The sequence below is a fragment of the Oryctolagus cuniculus genome, chromosome 7 (assembly GCF_051225735.1).
Source record: "Oryctolagus cuniculus isolate XC-2025 breed Fujian yellow rabbit chromosome 7, ASM5122573v1, whole genome shotgun sequence".
NCBI classification, from domain to species: Eukaryota; Metazoa; Chordata; class Mammalia; order Lagomorpha; family Leporidae; genus Oryctolagus; species Oryctolagus cuniculus.
In genome coordinates, this window is record NC_142873.1 from 12,208,878 (window position 1) to 12,236,572 (window position 27,695).

The 27,695-nt window shown below is 51.7% G+C and overlaps 1 protein-coding gene across 3 annotated transcripts in view; it reads left to right on the forward strand.

Annotated features, from left to right (window-relative positions):
* Positions 1 to 27,695, forward strand: part of PTPRN2 (protein tyrosine phosphatase receptor type N2) — a 1,109,078-nt gene that overhangs the window by 1,039,148 nt on the left and 42,235 nt on the right. For all 3 annotated transcript variants that reach the window (XM_089336860.1, XM_051857048.3, XM_089336861.1), the window contains 2 exons: positions 1,212 to 1,285; positions 9,683 to 9,760. In XM_089336860.1, the coding sequence (XP_089192986.1) occupies positions 1,212 to 1,285; positions 9,683 to 9,760 (152 nt within the window). The remainder of the gene's footprint in view (positions 1 to 1,211; positions 1,286 to 9,682; positions 9,761 to 27,695) is intronic.

Consider the following 27,695-nt stretch of genomic DNA (forward strand, 5'->3'; position numbering starts at 1 on the left):
TGATTTAAAAGTCCCGAAAACAGGGCAAAGGGAGACTCTTAGTAAGCAGGAGCAGGATTGTCCCAGAACCAACATTAGGAGTAGGTCACATACCAAGTGCGTTTCATCGCGACGCTCCTAAGCGCTGTCAGTCCTGCCCTGCTGTGTCTGGGTTCTGTGCTAGTCCGGCCCAGCCTCTGACACAGTGCGTCTCCACCTGTGTGCTTCTCCGCTGTTCCCTCTTTGTCAGCATTTCCTGTGTCTCTTCCTCTCCTTTTAGAACCAAATTCCAATCATCCTGAGGACTTAACCATTTGTCAACTATGAAACTGTATGGTGGGTGGTGGCCACTGCTGAATATTCATGTGTATACCATGAATTTATGATGGGGTTACGCTCCCTGTACACCCACGGTGAGCTGAGAATTTCCTAAGTCAAGGGAGCGTTTAGTAACCCTAACTCCCAGAGCGTCGCTTAGTCTTGCCTGCCTTGAGTGTGGTCGGAGCACTTGCAGTAGCCTAGAGTTGGGCAAAATCATAATACAAAGCCCGTTTATGATAAAGCACTGATGAACTCAGGTAATCACTTGAAAATTGAAAGCGAAAATCAGAATGGTTGTATGTGTGAGTTTTAACACTTTCATCAAGTGGAAAAATCCCCAGTCGAACCAGGGATCATCTGTATTTATTTACTGTGTGTAGTTAATTATGTCTAGTTAGTTAAAGGTAAATACCATACAAAATACTACAGATCACTTGACTTTGGCATTTGAACTTTGCAAAAGCAAAACATCAGAAAGACCCACATTCTACCAAATGAGAACTTCGAACCAGTTCCCCAGGAACCCTGTTTTCATGCCTCTGTACTGCAGGTGGGGAAAGGAGAGTCACCTTTTTTTTTTTTTTTTTTTTAATTTTATTTATTTGAAAGAGTCAAAGAGAGAGTTAGAGACAGAGAGAGAGGTCTTCCATCCACAGTTCACTCCCCAGATGGCCGCAATGGCCGGAGCTGCGCCATTCCGAATTAGGAGCCGGGAGCTTCCTCCGGGTCTAAGGGAGAGCTGTCATTAAAGAGAGCATTCAGAAGGGCTGTGCACAGTGCGGAGCGGGGTCGTTGGCGCGGCACCTGGGCCCGAGCGGGGGGCTCAGCGCTCACGGCCTGAGCAGCCACCCGGTCCCGGCCAGTGAAGGGCTGTGCTGAGATCTAACGGTTGCTCTTGGGGTTGCTTGCAGATGACCACTCCAGGATCCTGCTGAAGTCCGAAAACAGCCACAGCAACTCGGACTACATCAACGCCAGCCCCATCGTAAGTACCTCCCCTGAGGTCACCTCTGGGCTTTTCCCCCCAGCGTAGATGTGACCCAACCCCGGCTGTGGAGTGTGAACTGGTGGCTGGTTTGGACCAGGTAGACTGGGCTGGTGCCGGCCCCACCCAGGCCTCCTGAGCTGTCCAGACACCCCCTGCAGCGGGCAGGGGCTGTTCTGTAAGTACAGTGGACCTAGTGCTCAGATTGGGCAGTAGGTCCAGCGTCCTGTAGAGCGTCCAGCAGTGGTAACTTGACAGCGTACTGACTAGAACCCGAGACTTTCAGCTAAACTTGAGTCAGCGGTGGTCTCCTTCGCCCAGCCACTGATTTCCTGTTTGCTTGGAGGAGTTGGAAACATCAGACCCAAACCTGCCTCTTTTTAAAACAAGCGGTGACACTGAGGCAGGCTCAGAATTGCAGGTTCATTTCCACTTGGTTTTTGCCTGTGGGTAAGATCCTACCTTAAAAACAAAACAGCAGGTGCTGGGGGGCTGTGCCTCTCCCAGGGGCTGTCATGTCAGAAGAGTGGGGGAGCTGGGGAGAGTTTTCCATTTCCAAAGGCAGCCGCGCAGCAGCTTCCCCGGCACCATGAGGCATGAGATCCCCAGGACCAAGAAACTCGGAACTTCTGGATGACTCCTTAGCAGCCCTGGCGCCACCTGAGTACTCTCCTGTCCTGAGCCTTAGGCTTGCAGGGGACTGAAGAGGGTAAAGTCAGAGCTGGCCGAAGGGGGGCTCCCAGGCCAGGATCCCATGAGCACTCAGGCTGACTTTCCAGAGTTAGAATGGTGGCAGGTGGGAGAGTGAAGTCAAACTAAGGCAGGACTTTTTTCTAAAGTCCAACTATAGTTGATGCTTTTATATATTTTTAAAGATTTATTTATTTTATTTGAAAGGCAGAATTACAGAGAGGCAGGGGCAGAGAGAGAGAGAGAGAGAGAGAGGTCTTCCATCCACTGGTTCACTCCCCAGATGGCCACAATGGCCGGAGCTGAGCTGGTCCGAAACCAGGAGCCAGGAGCTTCTTCCGAGTCTCCCACGCAGGTGCAGAGGCCCAAGCACTTGGGCCATTCTCCACTGCGTCCTAGGTGCATTAGCAGGGAGCTGGATCAGAAGCAGAGCAGCTAGGGCTCAAGCAGGTGCCCACATGGGATGCCGGCACTGCAGGGGGCAGCTTTGCTGGCTGTGCCACAGCACCGGCCCCTGATGGCGTTTTCAAACCAATGGCAAAGAGGGAGAGGTGTTAGTGATGGTGTTCCCCCTCCCCCACTTTAAACAGAGTTTCTCAGTTTTGGTCTTCAAGGAGGCATCAGGGCATCTCACTGAAATTCCAGATTTGCGTGCAGCCTGCAGGATGAAGGGTTTAAGGACAGTGGTGGTGCCGAGGACTGAGAGAGAGCGGGCCTTCTCCCGGGGCGCAGGCGCACTGCACAGCGGCCTCCGCTCCCTTTCGACTCCTTTAAGAGAAAGCTTCGGGTGAGAACATTGGTGTGTCTGATCGCTAACAGTAGCTGCTCGTAGGCCTGTTTGTTGGACTACAAGGCTGTTTATTTCAGTGCCCCCTTTGGGATAAAGCGGATTGCTAAGACTCCCCGGTGCTGTGGGCCCATTCCATTTTCTGACGTTTCACATTCCAGAAGTGAATTCAGAGTAAAGCACTTGCACCTCCCGGAGCCCCTGCCTTGTGTTTATGTGTTCATGTTTTCAAAAGAAATAACTCCTTTATGTCCAGGAGAGGTAGACTTCAAAGACTGGTTCTGTCTGTGTTTCAAAGGTTCTCATTTGGAACCAATTAGTCTTTCTCAAGAAGATTAACTAAAAGAGAGAAAGAGAGAAAGAAAGAGAGAAAGAAAGAGAGAAGGAAAGAGAGAAGGAAAGAGAGAAAGAAAGAGAGAAAGAGAAAGAGAAAGAGAGAGAGAGAGAGAGAGAGAGAGAGAGAGAGAAAGAAAGAAAGAAAGAAAGAAAGAAAGAAAGAAAGAAAGAAAGAAGAGAAAGAAGAGAAAGAAAAAAAGAAAGAAAAGAAAAGAAAAGTCAACCCCGAACCTTATTGATCTACCAGTCTCATATTGAGGACGGAGCATCACTTCTAGTGATGTTAGGTTTTGTGAGGGCCTGGATTTGCTTGCTACGTGGTGGGCAGTATCGGTGGCCAGTGCAAAGAGACAGAAGAAACACTCCTCTGGTTCCTTTTCCCTGGAACAAATCGTTTTGTGAGACCAGAATGAGGAGAAACAAAGCCATCATCTTGAAGTTCAGTGTTACGGCCTGGTCCAACTCCCGTCCCCACCCCACTCCTTTCCGGGTTCCAGCTTCTGATGTCTGGGCTGTGCCAACCTGAAGTCCAGTCTCAGTATGAGCATCCGTGTACGACGTAGAAGCTGTGTCGTCGGCAGAAGCCTTCCACAGCTTTTGTGTGCACACGGGCTCTCGAGGGTGTCTGGACACGCCGGGGAGGGCGCGAATTCCCACACTTCTCTCTTCCATTAGTGGAAATTCACAGCCACCTCCCCAGGCCTTGCAGGCCAGGAACTCAGGTCAGAAGGTGGCTCCAGGAGAGAGAAGCAATTTTACAGTACCTTTTATGCTTTTCCATTATTTCATACCCCAGTTGTGTTTTTTTTTCCTTCCAAATTTGGATTGTAAGAATGAACTACAGGAAATCCGCATTGCCTCTTGTCTGTGGAATAACTGAAGATACAATGCTAATGGCCTTCCTAGCAGCCATTGAGTGAAAAGCTCACAATTATAGCACAAGAAGACCCTGGCTGTGCGGAATAAAGCTATGATAATTACATCTGTCATATTTGTACTTAGTCCTCATTAAATTTCAGGGAAGTCATCCAATAGTAAATAATGTGCAATCTTCGCTTTTAAATCAGAGGTCGTGGATGTAAATGGGAATTCTGTTTCCCTGCACAGGGTGTCAGAGAGAAGCCCATCAGCTACATTTAAAGCTCAGCTTGGTTATTACCAAGGATGCCACACGGGGCATTGCCCAGACACAACACACGAGTCTTATCCCGAGGAACAAGTCTGAAATTCCCCATGACACTTAACAGTGAGCTTAATCCTTCATTCCTCTGTGTATGGAGGAAGAAAGCATTGGTTAAGGCTTCCATTCGGAATGCATCAAACTAATTTAAGCAGGGACAGGCCGACTCCTAAGACAGTCTTGACAGCCTATGCATCCTGCCTAGCCTAAGAAACTGGCCAGCAAGGGGAGCCAGTTCTTTGGTTCTCAGAAAATGTGTATAACCAAACACCGGTGTGTTTATTTGCGCTTTCTATTCGGTCAATCTCAGCCCATAACAATACCTTGTAGAGGTGGGGGCCAGCATGGCGGGGCAGCAGGGGCTGCTCGGAACACGGAGTGTTGGTTCAAGTCCCGCTGCTCTGCTTCCAATACGGCTCCCAGCTAATGTGGCTGGGAAGGCAGTGGAAGATGGCCCAAGTGCCTGGGCCCCTGCCACCTGTGTGGGAGACTCACATGGAGTGCTAGGCTCTGGGCTTCAACCTGGCCCAGCCTACGTTGGCAGCCATTTGGGGTGTGAGCCAGTGGATGGGAGATCTCTCTCATGTGTGTGCCCGCTGTCTGCCTCCCCTCCCCTCTGTCACTCTGCCTTCCAAGTAAATAAATAAACCTTTTCCTGAAAGAAAGAAGGGGGAGGGAAGGAGGGAGGGAGGAAGGAAGAAAGATAGATTTATCAAATAAATAGGTTTATAAGCCAGTCTCTCTCCTGTTGATTACCAAAACTACAATTTCCCAATAAATTCTCATATTAAGACTCGGTATCTAGAAAATGATTTGACAACTCAAATAAAATCAGATTTATGTATCTATCTGAAAGGCAGAGTAACAGAGCGGAGGAGAGAGAGATTTTCCACCTGCTGGTTCACTCCCCAGATGCCCCCAACGGCCAGGGCAAAGCCAAATCAAAGCCAGGAGGCAGGAGCCCCTTCCAGGTCTCCCACAGCAGGGCCCGGAACCCGAGTGCTTGAGCCGTCATCTGCTCCCTCCCAGGACGCAGTAGCAGCAAGCCAGATCAGAGGCATGGAGTAGCCAGAATTCAAATCAAGCATTCTCATAGAGGAGGTGGCTTAACCCACCGCACCCCAATGCCAGCCCCTAAAATTGTTTTAAAGGTTGGAAAATGTAGAAGTTGATAGACAGAAATGCAGACAGGTAACACACACAGTCGCTCTCTGTGTAAGACGTCAGAGTAACCGATGTGACCCCCAGATGTTCCCTGAGCCAGGGTTGGTTTGGAGCAGAAACTCGTTCCCCGCCCACCTGCCCACCTGCCCACCTGCGGGGCCCTGGGGCATCACTGGGCTGCAGCTGGTCAAGCCTTTGGGTCTTGATGTGCTGAATGTTTCTTTTCTTTTTTTTTTTTTTTCTTTTTTTTTTTTTGACAGGCAGAGTGGACAGTGTGAGAGAGAGAGACAGAGAGAAAGGTCTTCCTTTGCCGTTGGTTCACCCTCCAATGGCTGCCGTGGCCAGCGCGCTGCAGCCAGCGCACCGTGCTGATCCGATGGCAGGAGCCAGGTGCTTCTCCTGGTCTCCCATGGGGTGCAGGGCCCAAGCACCTGGGCCATCCTCCACTGCACTCCCGGGCCACAGCAGAGAGCTGGCCTGGAAGAGGGGCAACCGGGACAGAATCCGGTGCCCCGACCGGGACTAGAACCCGGTGTGCCAGCGCCGCTAGGCAGAGGATTAGCCTGTTGAGCCGCGGGGCCAGCCTGAATGTTTCATTTTGCAAATCGATTTATTGGAGGAAATTATTGCTAAGGTTTTTTTTAATGCAAATTAGAGTTCCTAAAAAATACGTCAGCCACTCCTGCTTATTTAATAATCGCCGTCCCATAGCTTAAGGCAGAGTGTTGGCTTATTTTTTGCCATGCGTTTAGAAAGACGTAAGAATAGACCATGCTTGTATCCAGCTTCGTTTGATGTCTCCCTAGAAATCAGCCCACTAAGGGATAATACATTCAGCACAAGCAAGGGGTCTCTCTTTATATGAAAAAAGCAGCTGAATAAAACCATGCCACCGTGTTACCCCTTCAAATGCCCCGCTGCTCATCAACACTGGAAAGCACATAAACTGGGCGCTCACCTGTTCAGAGTTCTTCCTTCTTACGCAGGTCCCGATCAGGAGAATATAGGCTGGTGCTACCAGTCCTGAGGCCACCCAATAGCCGGGTGCTTCCCTTATTAAATGTACAGGTTGTCAGGGTTACAGCCAGAGCGCTCACACACACGCATGTAAGCATAGAGGAGTCTGCACATAGAATTCCAGGGCTAAGGGGCCCTTCGACGTCCTATTGTCCATCGTCCCTGCTCCCCAGCCATCCTCACGTTCAAGACACTGAGACTGAGGCCCAGAGACTTGAGCTGACTTCCTCCGTGGGCGTGCTGTTCCTGGAGTCCGAGACTAATAACACAGTCCTACAACTAGACGCTGCACGACAAAGACGTGGCAAACAAGGAGAAAGGAGGAGGGGAGGATGAAGTGCAAGGAGCAGAGGAAGCAGGGGTTTATCACCAAACGGGGAAGCCAGATGCATTTGCCAAGCAGGTGCTCCTCCTGTCGGACAAGGTGTAGTGTCCGTGGAAACTTAGGTGTGGGAGGAGCCTTCAGGAAGTTCATGGAAAACACGTAGTGTGAAGATGCAAATCATGAAAAAAAATCACGCGTGGGTTTCAAATGTTTTGCACCAAAATAAACTTAGCTTTTCAGCCCGTGAACTTTTTGAAGCACCCACGTATGCTTCTCCTGCCTTGAAAACCTTAAATCGTGTAACACTGCTCAGCTGAACGCTCGCGTTAGTTGTTTTCAGTAGAGATTGTATAAAGCCGGGATAGGGCTCTCTGTTCCCTTAGAGCGGCTACGTGTACAGAGTGCTCCTGTCCAGGCTTGTTCCCTGTTCCACCGAGTGTGCCTAGAATGAAATAATTGTGATTGTCTTCTGAAGTATTGTTAAACTGATGACACATCTCCCCCACCGTGTGATCACTGTGCTATTTGCCGCCTGCCCAGTGGCAGCCACGTGAGCGCCGTGGAGCGCGGCGGGGGCGCTACCGCTGTCAGTGTCTCCTCCCTCGTGGCTTGCCTTCGTGGCTTCTGTCTTGGGCATCTGAGTGGGTGATGGGCTTCAGGCGTTTGAAACGTGGAACAGCGGAGACCTAGCACGAAAGTTGCCTTGCTGATCCTCCCGAAACTCCGCCCACTGCTTCACCTTAAATCACGTATGCCGTATTTTGGAAGCAACCAGATGTGCCAGTTTGTACACGCGAGGCTTTGTAAGATGTGTCACTGTCTAAGCCGCTGGGGTGAAAAAACACGTTGCAGAAGGAGGTGGGGTTTTGTCTCTGCTGCACGGCTACGTGCGGGGAAGAGACGGGGTCTCCGTAAATAGCTGTCACCCCCGACAAATGCACATTTCAGAAAAATCAAAACTTATTTCTGCTAAGCGTTTACCCACTGAAACATTTTAATTGGGGCTTTCAGCGAGAGTAACATAATTTTACCTGTATTGTGTGTGTTGTGGTGGATTTCAAAACGAGGTCCGGTTTTAATTATGAATCACTAAATTAGATGCACAAAAAGCTTTTCTCGCTGGCTTCCCCCCCCCTCCCCAGCCCCCGGCTAGCGTCATTTTGTTGTTCTGTTAGAATAACTTACATCTGTTCCTTTATGTGTCTCCCCTCTTTTATGGCGCACATAATTATAAGGTGCACTTGATGCATTCTTTCATGCTGACAGCCGTCATTGTGGAGAGTGCTGATGGGCTGTGCGCAGATTCACCGGGGGTCGCCGGGAGAGGGGTGCTGCCTGCAGGCAGAGCTGAGCTTTAAGGTGGCACCGGCATTTCCCACCGATGTCCTCACGTGTTGACTCAGAGCTGCACAGCTTTCTCAGAAAATGTATCCTTAATCATCATCTGTGAAGACTGAGCATTTTAAATTTTACATCAAACTCTGACCTCAAAGGAGTAAACTCCAGTTCTAGACCCGCAAGGATATAGATCTGAGGAGTAGTCAGCCGTCTTGCCCAAAGGTGAGGTTCCACCAGCGGAGCCTCATGCTGTCTCCTGTCTCCTGGGAGGTAGGGGAGTGGGGCTCAGTCCTGGGGATGGGAATGATGGCCAGATGTCGCCTGTGCTTTGGCGAGGTGGCCAGGACTGACCACTGGGGCTCAGAGCCCTGTCTGTCTGTCTTCCTCAATGTGCCTTAATACTGTTTGCTTCTCTGGGCTTTGTTCTCATTTTCCATTTTTTTTTTTTAAGTATTTGAAAAGCAGAGAGAGAGAGAAAGAGAGAGAGAGGTCTTTCATCCACTGGTTTATTCCCCAGATATCAGCAACAGCCAAGCTGGCCGATCTGAAGCCAGGAGCCGGGAACTCCACCCAGATCTCCCATGCAGGTGGCAGGGGCCCAAGCACTTGAGCCAGCAGCTCTTGCCTCCCAGCGTGTGCATCAGCAGGAAGCTGGATTGGAAGCTGAGCTAGGACTCCATCCCAGGCACTCCAGTATGCGTTGCAGGTGTCCCCAAGGGGTGGCTTAGCTCACTGCACCATTACCCCTGCCTCTCGTGTTCCTTTTCAGTAGTCATTCCTTGGATTCCATGCTGTAATGAAGGTCTTTTAAGCCGCACTCGCCCTGTTGGAGTTAGCAGGATGCCAGCCAACAAATCAGCCAGCCAGAAAGCCCACAGTTGCATTCTTCTTTGTGAGAAACGGAACAGAAAATGAGTTCCTGGGAAGTACCTGCCACCCTGGGCTTCAGCCAGGCCCAGACAACTGTCTTTGCCTGGGCTCTCTTCTCCCAGTAAATGAACACAAGCCCCTACATGAGATGAGCTCACTGTTCTGGGGACCCAGGAGGCAGATTGGTCCACAGGGCCCTTACTCCTAAGAGCTAACGTTTGTCGCCTCTCTAGCCCAGCACCCACAGTGCCAAGACGTGGGCTCGTTATTCCAAACACAGCTCCTAGCCTGGGGTGGGCTTGGAAGTTGCCTGCAACGGCACCGTGGCTGTGCTGTGCTGGAATCGCCTGCAACCTTGGCAGTGCGGTCCACCCGGCTGCATCTGTTAGGTGGGCTGATTGATGGCTTGCTATCGGCTCTCACGGGGCTCCTGGTCTTCGTCTCTGTAGAAGCTGCTCTTCCGACCTCCACATCAGGTGTAAGAAGCATCTTAGATGTGTTTGCCCTGGCTCACGATTCTGCCTGTGCCTGGATACTCACTTGCATCGGTGAAGGCGAGGAAGCTGAGGGGCCCTGGGGTTGTGACCCCGTGGCAGGAGCTGCTGATGCAGGGTGCACAGCCCTCACGTCCCCCTGAGGTCCAGCGTGACTTCCTAACTCAGTCCCTGTGCGGTTATCTTGTCTCTGCAGATGGATCACGACCCAAGGAATCCTGCCTATATCGCCACCCAAGGACCACTTCCCGCTACCGTGGCCGACTTCTGGCAGGTGAATCTCTCTTATGAAGTTTTCTTTCTGCAAATAAGTTCTCAGTAAGTTGGTCATGAGTCATGCCGTAAGCTTGATTAAGCCGGTTCAAACTTGCTTACAGGTATTCCTCAAACGTTACTTGATTTCAGAGTTTATAATATTTTTTTATTATACCCAAAACTTGAATATGAAAAATTCCTCTTGCGAGATCAATGTTTTGCAGATCTTACGTGTTAGCCGTTTTGTAGTTTGATTTTATAAAATATAAAGTAGTGAATCAATAAATGTTTAAATTATTACATTTTATTCAGATGGAGCTCTAATCTATTTTTTTGTTGTTATGAAGTTTAAAAAAAATGGCGCTCAAATCACAGTTTGGCTTCTTTGTGGATTCTCTGTAATGTGTTTGAGAGGCCAGGCTCACCCAGCATGTTCAGTGTGAACTCCAGCCGCCTGGGCTGAGACGGGGCGTTGAGAACCTGTGCTAACACTAGCTGTTAAGAGGGACTTGCAGAGGCCAGCGCCATGGCTCACTAGGCTAATCCTCCGCCTTGCGGTGCCGGCACACCGGGTTCTAGTCCCAGTCGGGGCGCCGGATTCTGTCCCGGTTGCCCCTCTTCCAGGCCAGCTCTCTGCTGTGGCCCGGGAGTGCAGTGGAGGATGGCCCAAGTGCTTGGGCCCTGCACCCCATGGGAGACCAGGAGAAGCACCTGGCTCCTGGCTTCGGATCAGCGCGGTGCGCCGGCCGCGGCGGCCATTGGAGGGTGAACCAACGGCAAAGGAAGACCTTTCTCTCTGTCTCTCTCTCTCACTGTCCACTCTGCCTGTCAAAAAAAAAAAAAGGGACTTGCTGAAGGCCAGTGGATTTTTCCCCTCTCCACCTCCCCCACTGTCCCCTCCCCAGTCATCCACCACACGGCTAAGCGAAATAGAAATGGCGTTTGTTTGCAAAGAGGCCCCATGCTCTGTCTGCGGGAGTGCACGCTTCTGTTGAACCACAGCAGTGAGTTCCTCCTAGGTGACGGGCGCACGGCTGTGCCCAGCGCCGGATGTGAGCGCTGAGCGTGTGGCCGCCTCCAGGGGATGGCGTGCCTGTCTCAGCCACAGTGCCAGTCACCAAGGCCCAGCGGCAGGCATTTCTGGATCACTCAGGATGGGGTTGGTGGGGCTGGTGATGCCTACGAGTAAATGGAGTAACTGGGGGACGTTCACTGAATTCACCTGTATTCCTGTTTCTATTCCTTGTCACCTTACGCTCCCTCCTAGACCTGCCCTCTACCTAACAGGGCGGGGGGGAGGGAGACATCCCTCTGTCTTCCCTGGAGAATATTCTCTGCAGGGGTTTTCAGAAAAAAAAATTAGGAAGACCAGGATTGGCAGAAGATCTGTTAAGTCTCCCGTGCCTATCCACGGTTGCCACACTCTCGGATTCATCCGACTGTGAATCAAAATACTTGGAGAAAAAAAAAAAAAAACCTGCATCTGTTCTGAATATGATTGATTGATTGATTGATTGGGAAGTCAGAGTTACAGAGAGAGAGGGAGAGGCAGAAAGAGAGAGAGGTCTTCCATCTGCTGGTTCAGCCCCAAATGGCCAAAGCCAGGATCCAGGAGTTTCTTCCAGGTCTCCCACTTGGGTGCAGGGGCCCAAGCACTTCGGCCATCTTTTGCAGCTTTCCCAGGCGCATTAGCAGGGCGCTGGATTGGAAGTGGAGCAGCTAAGACAGGAACTGGTGCCCATATGGGATGCCAGCGTCACAGGCAGCGGATTTACTCCCTGTTCCACAATGCTGGCCCTGAGACTTTCTTGTCATCATATTCCATAAAGAATATAGTTTGGCAGCCATTTGTATAGCATTTTCATTGTCTGGCGTGTTACAAGTAATAGGAAGATAATTTGAAGTATATGGGGGAATAGGTGTAGGTCATGTGCAAATATGTCATGTTATATGAGGAACTCCTAGGAGCATCTGTGGGTTTCGGCATCCTTGTGGGGTCCAGGAACCAATCCCCCATGGATACTGTGGACCAGCTTTGATCATGTTAATAATCAAGCATCAGCATCCCATTTTATGGGCAAGGCAGGTGAGTGTCTGTGAGACTCCCTGATCGACCCAGGTCACCAAGGATGAAGCCAGGACTTAAAATGTGCTCATAGGACCACTTCTGGCGTCTCTGTGCCTCCATCTTCACTACTGGAAAATCCTAAAAATGGATCTCTGTGCTGCCTCGCTGATTCACGATCGTCACCTGGGACCACGAACCGTTGGCCGTAGGATGGTTTTGAAGACTCTGATCCCACCACCTTGCGCTCCCCCCCGTGTTGTACCCACGGAGAGTCTCCAGCCCGAGGGGGAGCACCTGCCGTCACGAGGAGGCAGCACCCCGAGTGCCACACCATCGTGGGACGACTTCCCATGCTAGGACGTCCTTTCTCGCATCACGCAAGGAAAGGCTCCTCCTGAAGTGTGCACTTGGGCCACCCGCCCTGGCCGTACTCCACAAGTTGAACCCACGTCCGTTCAGTGCCGCTCACTGCCCTGCACGCTCACCCCGGGTTGCTTTCACTCAGGGGACAAGACGAAGGACAACAGGGAGCCGCCACGGGGTCCTAACATCACTCGGGGTTTTCGTCTACCCCAGCCTGTTACCCAACGTGTATGTGGTTGGGTGTGCCATTTACTGTCCCCACATATGCGTGTTTACCAGCCTTTGGGCCCTACCCACCAGGTGCATCCCTTCACAGGTGCAAGACTCCCCTTGCCAACCGAATCCCAGCTCCTTGAAGGCATTTGACACCTGATGGTACTAAATGCTGTCATTAACCACTCACCACGCGCCAGGTGGTGTGGTATGGCTTTCGTGCCTACAAGGATCTTGGCAATGCTGTAAATCTCAGAGGCTTGAGCTTTGCCCAAGTTCACCTGCTAGTAAACACAAGAGCAGGCTGGTTTTTTTCTTACTGTGTATCATACATAGTCCCCATCTGGGAAGTAAGTCATTTTATCTGTATTTACAACTCATGGGATATTTTAGAGAGTTTGTCAGGACATGATTTTTTTTAAGATGTATTTTTATTTATTTGAAAGCCAGAGTTAGAAAGAGAGATCAATCTTCCAACCACTGGTTCATTCTCCAATTGGCCACTATGGCCAGGGTTGGGCCAGGCCAAAGCCAGCAGCCAGGAGCTTCTTCCAGGTCTCCCACATGAGTTACAGGGGCCCAAGCACTTGGGCCATCTTCTGCTGCTTTCCCAGGCACATTAGCAGAGGCTAGATCAGAAGTGGAGCAGCCAGGACTTGAACCAGCACCCATATGGGATGCTGGTGTGACAGGCAATGGCTTAACCTGCTACACCACTGCACAGGACCCAAGGACGTGAATTTTTGACATGGATAGAAAACATCTCTAAGTGGAATTACTAAAGAAAAGTTTTTTTAAAAAATATTATTTATTTGAAAGGCTGAGTTAGAGAGAGAGAGAGAGATTGATCTTCCATCAGCTGGTTCAATCTTCAAATGGCCACATCAGTCAAGGTGGGGCCAGGCCAGAGCCAGGAGCCAGGAACTTCTTCTGGGCCTCCCACGTGGGTGGAAGGGTCCAATTACTTGGACTATCTTCGACTGCTTTCCCAGGCACATTAACAAGGAGCTGGATCAGAAGTCAAGCAGCCAGGATACGAACCAGCACCTAAATGGGCTGCTGGCGTCACAGGTGGTATCTTAACCCACTACACCGCCACAATCAGCCCCTAGAGAAAACGTTGTAAAGCGAGATGAAGAGTGAGATGATTTGAGACGCATGTCAACCAGGACTTATCAAAAGTGGTTCTGATAAAAGAAAAATAAGAAAGGAAGGAGTAGCAAGGGAGGAAGAGTAGGATGGGAAATGTCATTATGTTCTTAAACCTGTGTGTATAAAATACAAGAAATGTGTTCCCTTCATGTACATAAAAAGGTGGTTCTGAAAAGCACTAGTGTCTCTCCCAATAGTAAGAGCTATTCTAACTAGGAAGATCTTGTGTCCAGTAGGCATAGGGCAAGGCCTTTGAGAAGTCCCATACAAGTTCCTGAAGAAACCTGTCCAGCTGTGCTGTGTGCAAAGTCCTTGGACCACGAAGCCACTGTTAACACACCCTTTGCCATCTCGTGGATACTGCTTGTATGCGGAACACCATGGAGAGATGCGCCCGACTGGCACAGTAAAACCAGATGGAGCGAGGCGGAAGGGATTTGCTGCTGGACCACGTCGTGTTTGGCTGGCCTCATGCGTCTCGGACTGGGAGCACCTGTCCAGCAGAGCTCTTCGTTGAATAATCCGCCCTAGGACTGGCATTCTTCCAAATTCAAGGTTGAGGTTATCTCTGCCACCTGTAGCTTCGCAGGGTGCATGTCTCTGTCTCTGAACCTTCTCGGGAACGTGTGAGTATTTGCAGGACCAGGGCTTGATGATGAGAGGCAGCATCAGAGGCGACATCTCATCTCGTCGTCTGGGTTGATGGCATTTCCCAAACGTTGGCCCAGGAGCTCGGCATGTGTTACAGAAAATAAACAGAGCATCTTCTTATCCTCCCAAGCTTGTAGGTGCAGCCCGGAAGCTGCTCCCTGGGACGGGTTCCGGGGATTGTTCTCTGTCGATGGTGAGCGAGTCGCAGCCACAAGGGGTCGGTGTGACGTGGTACCAACACAGAAAGGCCCCAGGGCGTGAGAGACAGCCGCACCTGCTTCCCACCGCTGCCCTAATGAAGCAAACCAGGTGGCTTCAAGCCCCAGGCCCTCCACTCAGGAGGCCAAGCTCACGGAGGCTGCAAGGGTGGGTCCTCTGGAGGCTTTGTGGGAGTCTGTTCCGGGCCTCTCTCTGGCGTCCGGAGTTACTGTCAGTGCTTGGAGTTCTCTGTGGACGGATCACTCATTCTGGCCGTGGGTTGCAGAATCTTATCCCTGTGCACCTGTGTTCCTGGGCCCTCACCTCCCTGCTCTTACGGAGGCACCAGGACTGGACTTGGAGTCCTTGCTCACCAGTGGGATGTCCTCTTAACTTGATAACATCTGCAGAGACCCTCTTTGCAAGCAACCCCGCATGCATGGAAGTGGATTTGGAGGGGGGGACACTGCTCAGGCTCATCCCCAGCCCCACCCTCAGTGCAATGATTTAAACGGAAAAAAAAAAAAACCCTCATTGAGCAGGGAATTGGTGCCATTGCAACACGGTCACAGGCCAGGAGGCCACCACGGAGGTGACAGAGCGATCTTCGGAAGCTGGGATTGGGAGCTCTGGGAATTCCAAGGCTTCAGCAAGAGAACAGCTAGAACTGAGGGCTGGAAGAGGGACCAAGGGTGGCCCTGCTGGTCCTTGCTTCACCGTGGACACCCAGGCCGCTCATCCCTGCAGCACTCACTCTGGGCAGCACACTGCAGAACCTCAGGCCCTATTAGGGTGCCACACCTGAACCCCCAAACCCCACCTCCTGTCCGGGCGCAGCTGGAGCACACACGGTGCCTTCATAGGTGCTGTGGCCGTGAGCAGAAATAGACGAGTGGGTGACGGAGGGGTTGTCATTGACCGCAAGCCGACTCTACGTCATCATCCAGTGACTAGCGTTCTTCCTTGAGTCTACATCATGCATGTTAAGAATTCGATTTTTAGGGGCCGGTGCTGTGGCGTAGCGGGTAAAGCCATCGTCGGCAGTGCGGGTATCCCTTGTGGGCACCAGTTCAAGTCCCGCCTGCTCCACTTCCAATCCAGCTCTCTGCTATGGCCTGGGAAAGCAGTAGAAGATGGCCGAAGACCTTGGGCCCCTGCACCCACATGGGAAGACTCGAAGGAATCTCCTGGCTCCTGGCTTCGGATCAGCGCAGCTCCAGCTGTTGCGGCCAATTGGGGAGTGAACGAGCGGATGGAAGACCTCTCTCTCTCTCTGCCTCTCCTCTCCCTCTGTGTAACTCTGACTTTCAAATAAATAAATAAATCTTAAAAAAAAAGTATTCGATTTCTAAACGTCTGATTTGCATGAAGAATTCTAAAACTAAATGTTTTCTAAAAGGAAGACAAACCTCCCATGATCCCCTGTCCCTGGTGCCCTCCACACCATTCTTGGGAATGCTCGCTTCTCTTGCCCCCTGGAGGTGTCTTTGTGAATCTGAGTTAAGCTGCAGAATTTACTAGAAAGGAGGATGCAGACTACTTAGAAATAATCTAGATTTTTTTAAAAAAAATTTTTTTAATTTTTTTTTTGACAGGCAGAGTGGACAGTGAGAGAGAGAGAGAGACAGAGAGAAAGGTCTTCCTTTGCCGTTGGTTCACCCTCCAATGGCCGCCGCGGCCGGCGCTCTGCGCTGATCTGATGGCAGGAGCCAGGTGCTTCTCCTGGTCTCCCATGCGGGTGCAGGGCCCAAGCACTTGGGCCATCCTCCACTGCACTCCCTGGCCACAGCAAAGAGCTGGTCTGATAGAGGGGCAACCGGGACAGAATCCGGCGCCCTGACCGGGACTAGAACCCGGTGTGCCGGTGCCGCAAGGCGGAGGACTAGCCTAGTGAGCTGCGGCGCCGGCCATCTAGATTTTAAGGGGAACATAACCAATCCGAGGAGAGAGTCATTTTGTCTATCAGACACATTTTGCAAGGAGTGTGCAGCAGTCTTGGGCTCCCTTATCTGGAGTGAAACGCAGATCCCCTCTCTGCTGGGCAGACTCGAGCCGTAATTCCAGAAAGGGTGGTGGCATTTGAGAAGCAGACCCCAGACTCGAGTGGAAACAGCCAGGCTGCTGGGAGTTTGGGGAGGCACAGAAAGCAGGAAAGTCATCATCGGTGGACAGCGCCATCAGCAAGGTCCACGCTGCCACGCTGCCACCCAAGCCACCATCAGCCGCGATGTCACTCGGAGCGCTTGGCCTTGCGTGGAGCCCCATAACCATCCTCCTGGAATCCTCTGTGCTCCTAACTCTGCTCCGTCTGTCTCCAGGAGGGCTGCTTCTCTGCTCATACGTGTTCGATTAGGAGCGTCAGTTTGGCTGTGTGAGGTGTGGCTTGCTTGCTGAGTGCTTCTAAAATAACTTGAGGCAGAGCCTAACCCCCAGCACCGGCACCCTCGTGAGCCACGGGATGGTGTACTCTTGCTGTTAGGGGAGCCTGAACATCAGGAGAGGAGGGGGACGGAGCAGGACGAGTCACTTGTGCACTGTTCCCACCCCTGTGGCTTGGCAGACACACAGGAGAGACCATGTTGGCTCTGGGTCTAGGAAATGCATTTTAACCCATAAGGACGGACGCCTCCCAGCTGCTAGCTGGGGCTGTAGTGGGTGAAAGACGGACACACACCTGTGCCAAGGAGGGGACGAGGGAAGACAGTGATGTTTATTGAGTTCTTTTAGGCCAGCTCCAGGGCAGGCACTCAGAAGTGGGATCTCATGGGGCCGGCTTAACCACCCTGCGAGGATGGTGTCGTGAGCCTTGGGTGGTCCCACTTACCTGAGGCACTGGGGGAGCTGCCTTCGGGGAGGCAGGACGTAGAATGGTGGGCACCAGAGCCGGAGGAAGGGGGGCTGGGGAGACGGTGTCTGCTGAACACAGAGTTTCGGCGTGAGAAGACGCGAAGGTTCTGCACGTGGGTGGTGGCAGTAGCTGTACCACAATGTGAAAGTGTCCTTCCTGCGGCTGAACCATTTGCAACTACAAAGGGCCACTCGCATGCTGCACGCCCGGGTATTTCACTCTCTACCTTGTGTGTAGAGAGAGCCTGATTCTACCAGGAGGAAGCTGGGGCTCAGGGGGCCCACACGCCCTGCCCGGCGTCACACAGCAGGCCTGAGAAACCCAGATCTGTGTAACTCAAAAGTGTTTTTCAACCACACCGAAATACGTCTGCAGACAGTCACCGTGGCGACCGTCAGCATTCACGCAGTAAACACACGGCATGTGACGTGTTGCGTGCTGATTCTCAACACCCAGGGTGTGTCAAGTGTGCACGCTTGGAGTGTGTGCGATGAAGGAGGGAGAGATTCCAAGGTCTCCCTCAGGGCAGTGAGGGGTGTGGAGGCTGCAGCCCAGCCCGCAGGACCGGTCCCCTTCAGGCACCAGGCGGCAAGGAGGCATTTGGCCACTCCTCCTCCCTCCAGTCTCCTGCATTCCCAGCCTCCCCCGCGGTCCCTCACCCACCCGCACTGAAGGGCGTTGGCCGCTTGCCAAAGCTTTTTTTGCGTGTTTAGGATGAGCTGGCAGAATCGTCGACTCTTCTCCCAGTGCCGGCTGGTGTGTGTGCACCCCGTGTGGACCTGTAGAACCGCAGCCTGTCAAACAGAAACTCGGGCTTCGTGGTCGGCCGAGTTTGGGTGCACAACCCAATGCTAACATAACCAAGAGTTTGCAGATGTGGAATACAAAGCCAGGATCCTTGAGGTCCCCAGCACGGGGACATAGAAGTGCCTTAGCCCCAGCAACTGGGAGTCACCACAGGACTTGGGAGGGTCAGCATTGTCAGGTTCACCACGGGAGTCGCTAAGGCCAGAGGAAAATGCAGATTTTAGCTTTGCCTGCCCTGTTTGTCAAACAGGCTAATTTTTTTTTAAGATTTATTTATTTGCTTGAAAGTTAGAGTTACATAGAGAGAAGGAGAGGCAGAGAGAGAGAGAGAGAGAGAGAGATCTTCCATCTGCTTGTTCACTCCCCAAATGGCCACAACAGCCGAGCTGCGCCAATCCGAAGCCAGGAGCCAGGAGCTTCTTCCAGGTCTCCCATGCAGGTGCAGGGGCCCAAGGACTTGGGCCATCTTCTACTGCTATTCCAGGCCACAGCAGAGAGCTGGATCGAAAGTGGAGCAGCCGGGACTGGAAACGGCGCCCATATGGGATGCTGGCACTGCAGGCTGTGGCTTTACCTGCTACACTACAGTGCCAGCCCCTAACTTTTAGGACTGAACCAGGCATCAAACACCTGTCCTGACCAGGCAGCTGTGACATAAACCCCAAGCAGGTGTTTAGTTCAACCTCACTTGGTATCCACTGTATGCTGTTTTCAGCATTCTACTTAGAAAAAAAGTCCACCTGTCGGCTTCTGGTTTTCACTTTTTTTTTTTTTTTTAATTTGACAGGTAGAATTATAGACAGTGAGAGAGAGAGACAGGTCTTCCTTCTGTTGGTTCACCCTCCAATGGCCGCCGCGGCCGGCGCACCGCGCTGATCCGAAGCCAGGAGCCAGGTGCTTCTCCTGGTCTCCCATGTGGGTGCAGGGCCCAAGCACTTGGGCCATCCTCCACTGCACTCCCAGGCCACAGCAGAGAGTTGGCCTGGAAGAGGGGCAACCGGGACTAGAACCCGGTGCCCATATGGGATGCCGGCGCCGGCCCCATGGTTTTCACTTTCTAAACGTATTCTACAATGAAGTCTTAACTAGTGGAAAACATGGTTCCTCTTTCCAGGGAATGATATGGGCTTGATTGAAACAAAGCTTGGTTCTTCCTCTGGTTACGAAGCCATCCTGAGCGAAGTACTCTGGGAGACCCACAGAACGTAGACGCCTTTCCTTCCAAGCGCTGGCCACCCGGTGGGGAACGAGGCAGGATCTCAGAAGCAACAATTAAGAGCTAATTATCACCACGTGGGTCAGCCGTGCCCGAGCCGCCCACAGCCCTGGCTCAGGGCTTTGTGTGTGTGGTTGCCGCGTGGCCATCAGCGGTAGCACCGGTCCAGACCATGGGTGCCTCAGTTTCCATAGGGTGCCCCCATCACTGCGCAGGCTGCCTGCCTCCACCAAAAACAGTCACTTTGTGGGATCCCCATCGGCATCCCCGAGAAACAAACCTCGGAGCAGCTGGATGACCCCAGCACGGCCTCCATGGGGGACAGTGGCCCCACACTACCGAACTTTTTTTTTTTTTTTTAAGATTTATTTATTTGCCTGAGATGCAGAGTTACAGAGAGAATGAGAGAGAGAGAGGTCTTCCATCTGCTGGTTCACTCCCCAAATGGCCACAATAGCTGGAGCTGGGCCAATCTGAAGCCAGGAGTCGGGAGCTTCTTCCAGGTCTCCCACGTGGGTGTAGAGGCCCAAGGACTTGGGCCATCTTCTGCTGCTTTTTCAGGCCATCAGCAGGTAGCTGGATCAGAAGTGGAGCAGCCAGGACTTGAACCGGTGCCCATCTGGGATGCTGGCACTGCTGGCAGATGTTTAACCCACTATGCCACAGCGCCGGTCCCTGAATTTTTAAAATGTGTGTTCTAGTCCCACACAGAAGGCATACGTTCTGCCAGAGCCAGCCAGTGGGCCTTCGGCTGCTCATGGCTGTTCTGAAACTGTGCATACAGTACCTGGTGCTGCTGCACCTCCTGGACAGGTCCAGCCTCCCAGGGCCTCTGCTCCTCCTTGGACCATGGCGGCCGGGAGGCGTGAGCTCTGGTCGGGCTATGGAGCCACTTCCTGTGACCTAGCTCTGAGAGCCCTCGAATCTCCCCCAAGCCCTCAGCTCCTGCATACTTGTCAGCTTGGCTGTTCATTCCGTTATGTTCTCAGATGACACGAGAGATAAATACTTAGAGACTTTTACAGTTTCTGGAGTGTTGGGAAATTGTGGGAGGCAAGCAGGGGCAAATTTACTTAGGAACCTTGCTCACTTACAGATTGGTCACTTTTACGGTACATTATTTGATAAAAGGGAAACACAAGAATTGAGAATAGTTCGTTTCATAGGAAAAATTTGATTTTTCATTTCCATGATTTATATGTATTTTAGCCACCAGGATATTTTATTTCAAAGATTTAACCTTGCTGGATTTGCTATACCTAAATTCACAGCCCTTTAAAAATCAGACAATTTTTGTCAGATTACCAGAGTTTGTGTAAAAATGGGATGAAAAGCCTAGTTCTGATGCAAAACAAAAAAAAATTGAAATCCGTGCATCTTTTGTACATAATGTGCATTTTCTACGAACTTTTTGAAGATTCCCTCATTTCAAATTGGGACTTCGAGAGCAGTGACCCCGGGAGAAGTTACTTCGTGATGACGTCGGTGGCCATTGCAATATCAAGGACATGTGTTCTCTTGCCATGCACTTGGGAATTTAGAATTAGGGGTGTGTGTGTGTGTGTGTGTGTGTGTACATATGCGTGTGTGGAGAGAGAGGGAGAGAGTTGCTTTTTTACCTGGTTTATATGGCTCACAGCTGAACCATCCCAGCTATTTGCCTTTATATGTGGTAGCAGCCTCCCGGTCCTCCTCTTCCCTCCTCTCACCCCCTCTTCTTCGACTTCTCTTGCCTCACAACAGGATCTGATGAATTTATATCAGGTCTTGACCTTGGAAAAGAAAAGGGCATTTCTACCTCAGGGAAAAAACATGCATATTCTATTTGAAACATGAGCACAGGGTGAAGACGCTGTGAGTCTAAGGGGTGCCCCCCTGGACCCAGGTGGCCCCCGTACCTGCCAAACAGCAGACAGTACACAGATCCACAGTGATGGCACAAAGGTGGGTGAGAGGACGTCTACCCGTGCATCAGCTATAGGAACCCCTCCAGGACGTGGGCGTTCCACCCAGCCACACTGGATACGCGTGGCTAGCAAGCAGGCGGTGGCAACTTTGCAAAACAACGCTTATTTGATTTCCAGTAAAATGAGAAATAGTTGTCATTTAGATGATTTCTCTCTCTCTCTCTCTCTCTCTTTTTTAAAGATTTATTTTATTTATTTGAAAGAGTTATAGAGAGAGGAAGAGAGAGTGAGGTCTTCCATCTGCTGGTTCACTCCCCAAATGGCTGCAATGGCCAGAACGGAGCTGATCCAGACCCAGGAGCTTCTTCCAAGTCTCCTACGCGGGTGCAGGGGCCCAAGGACTTGGACCATCTTCTACTGCTTTCCCAGGCCACAGCAGAGGGCTGGATTGGAAGTGGAGCAGCCAGGACTCGAACCAGCGCCCATATGGGATGCTGGCGCCACAGGCGGAAGATTAACCTAGTGCGCCACCGCGCCGGCCCTATGCTTTCTAGTTTCTACCTGGGCACAAATATTGCTGACGGGAAAGAAATGCAGAGGTGACTGTGACTGTTTATCAGCTCTCAGATCATAGCCACGAACTGGGGACACAGGTGTCTGATCTAACAGCCACAGAGGTGTACTTCCCCTCCTGTGTGCCCACCGGAGATGAGCACCTGCTGTCAGTCTTGCTAACTGTACCTTGGCTTATATCACCCATCGTATTCTCTCTCAGTGAATTCCATGCTGATGTACTTGTTGACGAAAAAAAAAAGTGGATGTGTTAGGAGTCAATCTAGAAGACACAACAGATATTCCTTTGGTTAAATGGCCACGTCCCAGAGCTGTAGATTGACATACAGCGTGTGACTCCAGTAAGACCAGCGCCTCAAAGGCTTCAACTGTGCTGTTTGTTTTTTTTTTTTTTTTAACAGAGTTAGTGAGAGAGAGAGACAGAGAGAAAGGTCTTCCTTTGCCATTGGTTCACCCCCCAAATGGCCACTACAGCCAGTGCTGCACAAATCCGAAGCCAGGAGCCAGGTGCTTCTTCCTGGTCTCCCATGAAGGTGCAGGGCCCAAGCACCTGAGCCATCCTCCACTGCACTCCCTGGCCACAACAGAGAGCTGGACTGGAAGAGGGGCAACCGGGACAGAACTGGCGCCCCAACCGGCACTAGAACCCGGTGTGCCAGCGCCGCTAGGTGAGGATTAGCCTAGTGAGCCGCGGCGCCGGCCTCAACTGTGCTTTTTAAGGCTGTCCACTGGGCAGGGTGAGAGCAAGCCAGGGGGCTCCCCTGCAAAAGGTGTCACCATTTAAAAAAAAAAAAATCTATTTGAGTTACCACAGTTACAGCTTCCTGATGTCGATGACCTCATCAGGAGTAAAATGCAAGAGTTCTTCCGCCTCAGTTGAGTCCTGGTGTTCAATGTCGTCAGCATCTGCATTACAGGGTTCAAGTTTACCTCTGTTCAACCTTAAGAAGAGATTGCCAACAAAAGTGACCCGGCAGTCAGGGTGACGGGGCGACCTCCCCCCTGCTGGAAGAGGCCAGCTACACAGACACAGCCTCCGCCCACGTGCAAACAGTTAGTAAGCTTATTTTTCAGAAAACAAGTTTCTGTGAAGCAGATCCTTAGAGGGGTTCCACTGTGCAGGCCTTTAGTGGTGTTTTCTGTGAGTTACCTCTTTTCACGCGGATATTCAGATGGTCTCTTTAAAAAAAAAAAAAGTGCATTGTTTTCAACCAAGCATCCACTGTACTAAATCAAGCTGGATACCTTGGAAGGGTTAAAAAAAAAAAAAAGTCCAGCAGCCAGGCTGGGCTGTGGTCTTTAAGGAGATGACCCTCTGCTGGAGGAAGTTGTGAAGATGTAGGTACGACTAATCCGAGGGAGGGAGGGAGGGAGGGATGCATCGCGAGAAGTGCAGGGGCAGGACGAGAAGTGTTCCATCGCGGGGAATCGGGCTGCTTCCTACAGAAAACACCCCGGGGTCCTCTTTCCTCTAATCGGGTCCCAGTGGGGCTTCCAAAGAGTTGTATTTTCATCATGAAGTACATCTTGGGTGCACAAGCTGGTGTTTTGTTTTTTGTTTTGTTTTGTTTTTTGACAGAGTAGACAGAGAGAGACAGAGAGAAAGGTCTTCCTTTGCCGTTGGTTCACCCTCCAATGGCCGCCACGGCCGGCGCGCTGCGGCCGGCGCACCACGCTGATCTGAAGGCAGGAGCCAGATGCTTCTCCTGGTCTCCCATGGGGTGCAGGGCCCAAGCACTTGGGCCATCCTCCACTGCACTCCCTGGCCACAGCAGAGAGCTGGCCTGGAAGAGGGGCAACCGGGACAGAATCTGGCGCCATGACAGGGACTAGAACCTGGTGTGCCGGCGCCGCAAGGTGGAGGATTAGCCTAGTGAGCTGCGGCACCGGCCTGAAAAGAGTTCTCACAGCTGTCAGGGCTGGGCCAGGCTCCCTCCGAAGCCTCTGGGGAGGAGTCTTCCTGCCCCTCCCGGCATCTGGTGGCCCTGTGTTCATGGCTTCGGTCTCTGCAGGTCTGCAGCGGTCCTTCTCCTTGGTGCCTGCACTTCACAGGGACTTCACGTTGGATTAGGACCCACGCCCATCAAACAGAGTTATCTTAACTAATCACAGCCACGGTGGTCCTGTTTCCAAATCAGGTCATGTTCACGGATGCCAAGGTTCAGGGCTTTAACGTCATTTTTAGGGACGACGCACAATTCAGCCAGTAACAAAGAGCAATGCGATCTTTTTGTTTATTTTTTTAGATTTTATTTTATTTATTGCAAAGAGCAATAGAGGAATGGAAGGAGTGAGGTAGGCAGACAGGGGCTGGGGAGAGGAAAAAAATGGAGAGGTGGGGGAGAGAGAGACCTTCCATCCACTGGTTCACTGTCCAGATGACTGCATTAGCCAGGGCTGGTCCAGAACAAAACCAGGAGCCTGGAGTTCCATCCGGGTCTCCCACATGGGTGGCAGGGGCTCAAGTACTTGGGCCACCTGCTGCTGCCTTGCCAGGTGCATCGGCAAGGAGCTGGGTCGGAAGCGGTGCGGTTGGTACTCAAACTGGCTCTCTGATACGGGATGCCAGCCTTGTAGGTGGCAACTTAGTTCACAGTGCCACAACCCCAGGGCTGATACAGTTCCAATGAAATCAGTCATCGGTAGATGGAGTTGGAGCAAGTAAGCCACTTGTATGCATTTCACATCACTTGGGTCCACTGTCTGAATTATTTAATTTTAATTTTTTTGCTGGCCTGCTGCTAAGCAACTATCAAGAATACGCCCTTCCATGTTACCTCGGCGGTCGTCGTCATCATGTGTTTCATGGAGTGAGTGACTCCAGATGGGGTGGAGTCACAGGGCGTGGCACACAGCCGAGTGCCCTGGGACAGCTGAGCGCCACTGGGCTCAGCACTTCCTCTCCTGCAGCGGGAAGAGGTGGGAAGATTACATGCCCCCAAGTCGCCAGAGCTCCTCTCCCCTGCCCCAGCCGCACAGAGTTCGTAGTGTTTCCAGCAGCCTGAGCCTACAGGGTGGACGTTGCAGAGTGGTGCAGGTGCATCTGGAAGGAAACGCGCATCTTCAAATTCTTCTCCAAAGCACAGTGCCACTCGAGATGGAGTACTTAAGGCTCACTCTGAATGCACGCTGGTGACTGTGTCTGATCCAGGATAGACTCGTGTGCTTCCTGTCTGGGAAGCGTGATCCCCGCTAATTCTTTTTTTTGTTTTTTGTTTTTTGTTTTTTGTTTTTTTTGACAGGCAGAGTGGACAGTGAGAGAGAGACAGAGAGAAAGGTCTTCCTTTGCCATTGGTTCTCCCTCCAATGGCTGCCGCGGCTGGCACACCGCACTGATCCAAGGCCAGGAGCCAGGTGCTTCTCCTGGTCTCCCATGGGGTGCAGGGCCCAAGCACCTGGGCCATCCTCCACTGCACTCCCAGGCCACAGCAGAGAGCTGGCCTGGAAGAGGGGCAACCGGGACAGAATCCGGCGCCCTGGCCGGGACTAGAACCCGGTGTGCCGGCACCGCAAGGCGGAGGATTAGCCTAGTGAGCCGCGGTGCCGGCCGATCCCCACTAATTCTGCAAGCCCAGGGGGTCCTGAGTGACACCAGGCATTGCCAATCTCCTCCTGAGCCTCCAGCCAAATGCCTGACACCTCGCAGGTGCTCAATGTGACGACTGGAAATGCAAATTCTGTGTTCTCTGATACTTAGCCAGACAGAGAGTGCTAGAAATTGCCATTTCTGGGATCCGAAAGTCCAGGTCTTTTTTTTTTTTAAGATAAATTTATTTGAGAGGCAGAGTTACAAACAGAGGGGGAGACACAGAGAGAGATCTTTCATTCACTGGTTCACTCCCCAAATGGCCACAACAGCAGGAGCTGGGCCGATCAGGAGCCAAGAGCCTCTTCCGGGTCCCTCACCTGGGTGCAGGGGCCCAAGGACTTGGGACATCTTTCACTGCTTTCCCAGTCCATTAGCAGGGAGCTGGATCAGCAGTGGAGCAGCCGAGACTCGAACTGGTACCCTTATGGGATGCTGGCGGAGACTTGACCCACTGTACCACAGCGCCGGCCCCAGTCCATGCCTTGAGTTTTGTCAACTGCCTATTCTGATGGACTGCATTAAGACTGAACGTGGATTCTTGGACACTGGTTTACTTGCTAGAAAGAAAAGCTGTAGATTTCTCAAATATTCGTCAGCAAATAGCGCCTTTCTTGTGTTGGACATAACCTGTATCTCACTGGACAGAGAAGAGGAAAAGAGTGAAATTGTTGCTTGTTGAGGAATTGAAGCTTAGTTGACTGCAATTTTTACTAATATTCTACATTTCAGCCAAAATCAACTTCAGGTTTTTGCCTGGATATTCAGAAGTTAGGCTGGGCGGGCCCTGTGGTTGAGAGCAGGTCAGGTTGCCACGCACGGTGCCAAGGAACACCAACTAGCAGAGTCAGATCCGTAAACAGCGTGCGATGCCAGTGCCCAGTTGGGCTGTGCATTTGTTTGATTTAGTAAATTCTGCTTTCTTCCTTTCCACACGGTGACCTAAAAAGAAATATGAGTCCCCCGAGTGCCTTTGCGATTGTTTGTTTAAATTAAGTTTCCTTTGGATTTCATCTTCACCAAATCTTCGGAGAGCCGGGCCAGCTCCCCGCAATGAATCGCCGCATGTGGGAGCCAATGAGAGAGGCTGCCAACCTGCGAGGAACCCCGCTTGAAACGAGGGGGCCCCGTAATGTCACGCTTGGGCAGCACAAGCAGAGTGCCGGATGATTAGTTTATGGCCTGGATCATTGTGTTTTTATTACACTCATAAAATCTGTGTTTCTCCTCATTTTCGTAATGGCTTCCGTGAGCTTCTGCACCTTCCAAAGGCGCGTTAAACGGCTCTGGGAGGGGGGTGCCGGCTGGGCGGAGCAGGCTGCAAAGCCGGAGAAAGTCAGAACCATACCTTGAATTCTCGTCTTGTTGTGGGATTGCCACCAAGGAGAGAGCAAGTGCATGGGGAGGCTTGAACATCGTTCGTACGCACTTTTCCACGTTTTTGTAAATACATCAGTGGTTGCCACTGAATTCCAACATCGGTGGCACACACTGAGGTGCTTAGGAGCGCTCACACTCCCTATCACAGGGGAATAACGCTAATATTAAATACCATGCACATGTCTGACTTTTAAAACCGCATCTAAAGGGGGAACTAAGAACTGCGATGAGGAAACATTGTATATCAGAGGATTCGTGGTTTTTTTTAAGTAACAAGTACTTAACTGGATTTTTGGTATCTGTACAAGTAAGTAGTTAAGAGAAATCGAAGCTGTCTTCAAAACCAGATTTCCACGTAAATGCAGTTGCTGATAAATGTGCAGGAAAAGCAGACTTCTCTTCCCTCTGCAGTCTAGTATGCGAATGCAATCTGCAGACGCCCCATCAGTGGACCCCGGAGAATCCGTGCATTTCGGTCATTACGCTGCGAGTGTCGGGACAGCGGCTTCCGGCCACCGAGTGTCGAGTTTGCAGAGGTGTTCATTTGGACGGCGTTAGTGCTGCCTCCGTGGGCTCCTGGTGTCCCGGGGGCTGTGTGTGCAATGTGGCTGCCATGAATTATTGAAGCTGTTTTGGACTTGCTCTGAGAAGCATTGGGATAGTTTCTAAGAAAATGAAAGCCGGGCGGTAAAAAACGCCGCTTCCCGCACCCTCTCAGAGCCTGCGTCTGAGCGGAGAGCAGCTTCGCAAAGCGGACAGCTTCCCGGGCCGTGCAAAATCTAACGACAAGCCCCCGGGAGAGGAGGCTCTGGGCCCGTTTCCGTCTGCGTGGCCAGGAGAGGCAAGCATCTTCCTGCACGGCCCAGCCTGCCTGCCCCCTGCTCTGCTCTGTGCTGTGTTACACGAAGTGTCCCTTACAGACTGCAAGTTAGGAAGCCCACAGCCGGACGCAGGGCCACGGAGCTGCTAAATGGTATAGAATGCATTCCCAA